This window comes from Littorina saxatilis, linkage group LG6 (genome assembly GCF_037325665.1).
Source record: "Littorina saxatilis isolate snail1 linkage group LG6, US_GU_Lsax_2.0, whole genome shotgun sequence".
In the NCBI taxonomy this organism is placed as follows: Eukaryota; Metazoa; Mollusca; class Gastropoda; order Littorinimorpha; family Littorinidae; genus Littorina; species Littorina saxatilis.
The window spans coordinates 56,350,168-56,357,648 of NC_090250.1; the positions used below are offsets into that span (position 1 = coordinate 56,350,168).

General features: G+C 39.7%; 1 protein-coding gene across 1 annotated transcript; it reads left to right on the forward strand.

The window, feature by feature from the left end:
- Positions 1 to 858: 858 nt before the first annotated feature.
- Positions 859 to 6,702, forward strand: LOC138969577 (uncharacterized). The gene is made up of 3 exons (XM_070342426.1): positions 859 to 1,201; positions 1,391 to 1,561; positions 6,208 to 6,702. Exons 1-3 carry the CDS (start codon positions 1,082 to 1,084, stop codon positions 6,655 to 6,657), a joined length of 741 nt encoding a protein of 246 aa, XP_070198527.1. The 5' UTR covers positions 859 to 1,081; the 3' UTR covers positions 6,658 to 6,702.
- Positions 6,703 to 7,481: the final 779 nt, after the last annotated feature.

Here is a 7,481-nt window from a genome sequence, read left to right on the forward strand (position 1 = left end):
TTCTATGACTTTGGTGTGTTTACTCAGTTCATCATCTTACAGCAAACTTATCTGTGTAAAGTTATGAACAGCAATGAAAGTTTCACCATTATTCCTTATTAATATTCTCTAAATAGTTATGTTTTAATTGTACAACATTTAGAGGGTGGAACTGATCACCAATCCAAATTTTCCATAGGTTGCATGTGCATGCACAGTTCATAACCTTACATCAGATCTTTGCAGTCTGATTTGTGTAAAGTTATGAACAAAGATCAAATGTTTATCCTTCTCACATGATGTAATTCTTCTAAAGGTAACCTTTTATTTGTGCTGAATTTAGAAGTAGAAACTTCTCTAGTTTTCACAATTGTCAGCTTTTCCATGTTTTTTTTATGTGTTTACACAGTTCATCACCCTACAGCATACCTATATGTGTAAAATTATGAACAACAATCAAACTTTTATCCTTATTCCTTATTTGTTTGTTTGTTTGTTTGTTTGCTTAACGCCCAGCCGACCACGAAGGGCCATATCAGGGCGGTGCTGCTTTGACATTTAACAATGCGCCACACACAAGACAGAAGTCGCAGCACAGGCTTCATGTCTCACCCAGTCACATTATTCTGACACCGGACCAACCAGTCCTAGCACTAACCCCATAATGCCAGACGCCAGGCGGATTATTCCTTATTAATATTCTCTAAATAGTTATGTTTTAATTGTACAACATTTAAAAGGTGGAACTGATCACCAATCCAAATTTTTCATACGTTGCATGTGCATTGACTGTTCCTAATCTTACATCGGATCTCTGCAGGCTGATTTGTGTACAGTGAGTTATGAACAACAATCAAACTTTTATCCTTCCCACTTGATGGAATTCTTCGAAAGGTCACCATGTATTTGTATTAAGTTCAGAAGTTGATACATCTCTGGTTTTCACAATTGTCAGCTTTTTGATGGGTTTGGTGTGTTTACACAGTTCATCATCTTACAGCACACTTCTGCTGATTTATATGTGTAAAGTAATGAACAAAGATAAAAGTTTTATCCTTATCTTTTATTAGTATTCTCTAAATAGTTCTGTTGTAATTGTACAATGTTTATAATTCAAACTTCATTTTCAGGAAACGTGCTGCCTGCTGAGAGGGATGTTACCCCAGGGGACTTCATCCGAGTTAAGCTGACTGCTGGCAAGGAGTCCATCTATGTGGCTCAGGTAAATTGTCTTGCTTTTCTCCTTTATTTTATTTATAAATTATTTGGGAATGAACACCATTTCTCACTACATACCACTAAACCTGGATATCTAATTTGATTTAACTATTAATTTTCAAGAAACAGACAAAACTAAAATTAACAATGTACAGTAGTGCCAACTCCTAACATCCCATTGTTCATGTTTCAGGTGACGAGAGTGTCCGAGGATGGGCCTTGGGGAAAGTACTTGAAAAAGGTGGCCCGTTTCAAGGACGGGTGGACGTGGCCAGGGGACCAGGTGCCAGAGTTCTTTATTCAGAGAACGGAAATTTTGGGCGTCCTCCGAGACTACACCACTGAAGTTTCAAAGCGGGCTTTGGTATTTAACTTCAAGGGCTAGCTAGTTAAACTATGTGGTAACGCACTTGCGCTCGGAAGCGAGAGGTTGCGAGTTCGACCCTGGGTCAGGGCGTTAGCAATTTTCTCCCCCCGTTTCCTAACCTAGGTGGTGGGTTCAAGTGCTAGTCTTTCGGATGAGACGAAAAACCGAGGTCCCTTCGTGTACACTACATTGGGGTGTGCACGTTAAAGATCCCACGATTGACAAAAGGGTCTTTCCTGGCAAAATTGTATAGGCATAGATAAAAATGTCCACCAAAATACCCGTGTGACTTGGAATAATAGGCCGTGAAAAGTAGGATATGCGCCGAAATGGCTGCGATCTGCTGGCCGATGTGAATGCATGATGTATTGTGTAAAAAAATTCCATCTCACACGGCATAAATAAATCCCTGCGCCTTGAATATGTGCGCGATATAAATTGCATAAAATAAAAAAATAAAAATAAATCCCTGCGCTTAGAACTGTACCCACGGAATACGCGCGATATAAGCCTCATATTGATTGATTGATTGATATTTATTTGAACATTGTTTGTTTGTTTGTTTATTTGTTGCTTAACGTCCAGCCGACTACGCAGAGCCATATCAGGACGAGGAAGGGGGGGATGAAGGGGGCCACTTGTCAAGCGATTCCTGTTTACAAATGCACTAACCCATTACTTGTGTCCCAGCAGGCTTTAGTAAAACTAAATTAATACCTACTGGAAGATTACCAGTTTCCAGTATGTTAAAATAGGCTTAACCTATCTACTGCTGGACTTACATCAGAACACTAACAGATTAAACTATTTATTTGAACATAGTATTTTTAGTCTAGTCATATTTATTCTACCATTTTTACGTACAGTATTATGTTGCTTCCTTGTTCAGTACACTCGTCACATAAAGTTAACGACCAGGCTCCTTTTTTGTGCAGTTTTGTCTTGTAAGCATGCTTGTCTGTCCCCATCTTGAACACACGGCCAGTACAACTGGCCTTGACACGGAACGATCCAAGGGGGGCAATCTCAGTCATCTGAAAGAGGGAAATCCAAACGCAATCCGCCTTGTTTGATTTTATGGGCTTGGACGATAGAGAAAAATAAGAAAAGCAAAAGCTGGAGTCCAGTCTGGACGAAACTGCTATCAAGAACGCAGAATTGATTTTTTCTGAGTTTTTTTTAGCCGTAAGCGCCATGTTTATAGGAGCAGGAAACTCTTCCAGAGTGAGGCCCCTTTGTTGGTTTCACTGCGGCCGCATTGTGAACAGCAGAAATGAGAAATGCGCAACACAAATGTGCAACATTTGAGATGGCTTTTCCAAGAACTGTACGTTCCAATTTCGAACTTTTCGGTTTGTTAGCATTTTCGAGTCTGTGTACTGTTTTGTTGTTGTTGTTGAGTGTTTTTATGATACTATGCACAGAAAAGAAGGGACACGTAACTTTTTGGGAAAGATTACTTGTTGAAAGCTGAAAGTGTGCTGGATGTTTGTTTTGCTTGCTCTGTTTACCTTGTAACCAACCAAGCCAAAATGGCGACACTTTACTTGCAGGGTCACTTCGGGTATTATGTTTGTTACCACGCACGGATAATAAAACCGTTATTTCTAATATGCTGACTGTTAGCAAATGATAACAAGACATGTCTCGAAAACTCTATCAAAATTCGCCTAAAGGCTCATTTTGATATATTTTTTCTCGACATGTCTTGTTATCATTTGCTAACAGTCCGCATATTAGAAATAACTCATAATAACACTACAGGCTATGTAAGACAGCATCAAAGGCTATGTTGGTATAACACTATAGGGCATGTAATACAGCATCAAAGGCTATGTTGGTATAACCCTTTGGGGTATGTACTACAGCATCAAAGGCTATGTTGGTATAAACCTATAGGGCATGTAATACAGCATCAAAGGCTTATAATGTTGGTATAACCCTATGGGGTATTTAAGACAGCATCAAAGGCTATGTTGGTATAACACTATATGGCATGTAATACAGCATCAAAGGCTAATGTTGGTATAACCCTATGGGGTAAGTAATACAGAATCAAAGGCTATATGTTGGTACATGTATAACCCTATAGGGCATGTAATACAGCATCAAAGGCTATGTTGGTATAACCCTATTGGGTATGTAATACAGCATCAAAGGCTATGTTGGTATAACCCTATAGGGCATGTAATACAGCATCAAAGGCTATGTTGGTATAACCCTATTGAGTATGTAATACAGCATTAAAGCTGTGGTCTATTTATGACTTTATGGGGCTACGAGTTTGAAAATATAGGGCTGAAAATCATGTACAGATGTCTGTACAGCAAACGCTACCCAAAACCCCTCCTATACGGCGTGTATGACCTAATGAGAGCTTTAGTCAACGCTTGGATTTTGCAGTGGTAACATCCGGTTTGCTCTCTCAAGACTGATCATATGTTATCTTCAAGAGAGATCAAGGGGAAAAAATAAACGCCCCGGCAAAGATTCGAACTCTCGACCTCGAGATTTCGTGACTGCCAAACCACTAGTCTACTCTACTGTACCTCTTATCTAGAATTAAACACTTCCTTAATTGTCAAGCCAGGAAGTTATTTTTCACTGCTCATATTCAGTCTCTTGTTGATTACGCATCCACTCTATGGGACTCAGCAAGTGATAATTCCCTAAAGGTACTCAGCAGATTACACAAAAGAGCGCTAAAAGTAGTATTACTCAAACAGACTACTCTCACCGACTCATGACTACATCAACATAGGGGTTTGTTTGTTTGTTTGTTTGTTTGTTTGCTTAACGCCCAGCCGACCACGAAGGGCCATATCAGGGCGGTGCTGCTTTGACATATAACGTGCGCCACACACAAGACAGAAGTCGCAGCACAGGCTTCGTGTCTCACCCAGTCACATTATTCTGACACCGGACCAACCAGTTCTAGCACTAACCCCATAATGCCAGACGCCAGGCGGAGCAGCCACTAGATTGCCAATTTTAAAGTCTTAGGTATGACCCGGCCGGGGTTCGAACCCACGACCTCCCGATCACGGGGCGGACGCCTTACCACTGGGCCAGCCGTGCTGGTTTAACATAGGGGTCCTACCTCTAAAGTCAAGAATGAATTATAACAAAGGAATAATGATGCATAAAATTATGACAGAAAATGCACCCGAAACCATTTGTTCAAAGTTCTCTTTGAAGAATTTGCACCACTTTATAAAACTAAACACTCCTCTTCCAAGGATAGACCTATTTAAATCAAGTCTTGTTTATTCAGGAAGCAGTCTCTGGAACGCTCTTCCGGACGCCCTGCGGCAATCCACCAATACGGATTCTTTTAGAACCAAATATTCTTTCCATTTAATGAACTCTATGAACAAATAAACTTGATTGGTATGTTCTCTTTGTATACAGTTGTTCATTAATCGGAATTATGGTTTATTGTGACAAAATCATGAAGATTTGGCTCTGTAATACATTGTTTTGCTGAACTAATGTATTGTTGGGTTACTTTCCGTTTATCTTCATTGCTTTACACCCAATTTTGAACACTACCTTATGATCTACAATGCTTCTACATAATGCGCTTCATGTACATAAACTTATATGTTCTACCATTAATGTTTTTATGTAACCTTTTTTTTCTAGTCATAGTTATAGTAAAATAGTTTAGTCCCTCTTTAGGGTGAGGGCCAGATGCAAAAAAGCATATCTATGCTTATTCTTGTCACCCTCAAAAAATAAAGATTTGTCATTGTCCAAACAAAAAAAAAACAAAAAAGGCTACTGCGCCAATTGAGAAAAAGAAGAACAACATTGATATGAATTCATTTTATATTATTCTTGAAGCAGCGTGACTTATATCTCTATCCACCCACTGTTCAGAAGTGAGTACATGTATAAATATTTCTTTGATGTCTACGTCTGTTTTCAACTGCGTAGAGCTTTTAATTTTTCTAGAAACACCAAAGACTCCAGCCAGGAAACCCCCCGCGAGTAAAAATTGCTGTTATTTGCTCAGTATAGTATGCTAATAGTGATACTGATAGTGATAATATGCTACTTGTACCTCTTTGTGAGTAGCCGTACATGTATACTGGGTGTTTTCTCAGTTTTTTCCGCTTTCTTTCTTTATTTATTTGGTGTTTAACGTCGTTTTCAACCGTTCAAGGTTATATCGCGACTGGAAAGGGGGTAGATGGGATAGAGCCACTTGTTAATTGTTTCTTGTTCACAAAAGTACTAATCAAAAGTTTTTTTCTGCTGTCAGTGTGAGATAAATTATATTGTGGCATAACCTGTTTTTCTATAGTTTCATGGTTTAGCCACGACTCACTTTGAATGAGGGTCATCTGCCAGGCATTTAGCTGATTATCTGATGTGATATTTATTAATTTGCTATTTATAAATTACATAAACTAACACTGTCGCACAAAGTATGTGACTTAAAAAAAAAATTCCTTGAAATCATGTAAGCTCTGTCCACTAGATGATGGAGAAGGGAATTTTTCCAGTTGAGTGTGCAACATGGATTTTGTCTCTCTCAGGATAACAAATACAGTATGGTAGGAACAGTATGGGGTGGGTGTGGCGATAACAATAAAGATATGTCATAGTGACTTGATTTGATTTAAATTCTGCTGCAGGTCAGTCGCCCCCCACCTCCTGCTCCTGACCTGGTTGCCTACTACAACTTGGAGGAAATACGACAGGACACCCTTCAGCTAGCTGCACCATGGTGTCTCTTGGAGAACAGCAAGGAACAGATACAGGTGGGAATAACCAAAGCCAGCCAAGTGAAGCTGAGGGTCGTCATCCTCCCAGACTTTACAGTTCAGGTGCATGTGTATGGCTTTCATGCGTCTTCTGCCCTCTCCACTATTGAACATGTGCGTCTGAATCAATTCTTGCTGGACTTGCATGAAAGAGAGCTGTGCCCTGGAATTACTGAAGCTGGCCTGCAGAGGTATGCTGATTTGCCATCAGGAGACAATCATGTGTATTTTAAACATGTCCTAGGATATTGTTTAGACAACAGCGGTGTTTCCTGTGTGTCTTGTGTGAGATCAGGTACTTTTGTAAATTGTATTGAATAATGTCTCATTAACCATGTGCGTTCAGTGCAATGCAGCAAAAAATCTCCTGATTTGTTTGTTTGTTTGTTTGTTTATTTGTTGCTTAACGTCCAGCCGACTACGCAGAGCCATATCAGGACGAGGAAGGGGGGGATGAAGGGGGCCACTTGTCAAGCGATTCCTGTTTACAAATGCACTAACCCATTACTTGTGTCCCAGCAGGCTTTAGTAAAACTAAATTAATACCTACTGGAAGATTACCAGTTTCCAGTATGTTAAAATAGGCTTAACCTATCTACTGCTGGACTTACATCAGAACACTAACAGATTAAACTATACATGAATCGCGAGACAAGCGGCAAGAGAAGAGATTTTTGGAAAAAATACAGGTGAATGAGCAAGAAGGCAGAAAAAAGAAAAGAATTCATGAAGAAAAAGAGAGCATGACAGGAAAGAGGAACCAAAAATCTACCTAACAGCAAACTAGAAAGCTCCTGCGGTTCCAAAAACAGGAGGGGCTTTTAATTTCATAACCGCAGTGCCCCACTGCGGGAAAATCTCCTGATGAAAAAACAACAGCGAGCTTCAGAAAGTGTACTTCGACTAATCAACAAACATGATCCCTTGCACTTAACACCAAAAGCGAAATTGTCTGCAGCGTTAAAAACTGCCAGAAAGAATGAACAAGTGCTTTCTTTCTTTATTTTAGGTGTTTAACGTCGTTTTCAACCGTTCAAGGTTATATCGCGACGGGAAAAGGGGGGGGGATGGGATAGAGCCACTTGTTAATTGTTTCTTGTTCATAAAAGCACTAATCAAAAATTTGCTCCAGGGGCTTGCAACAT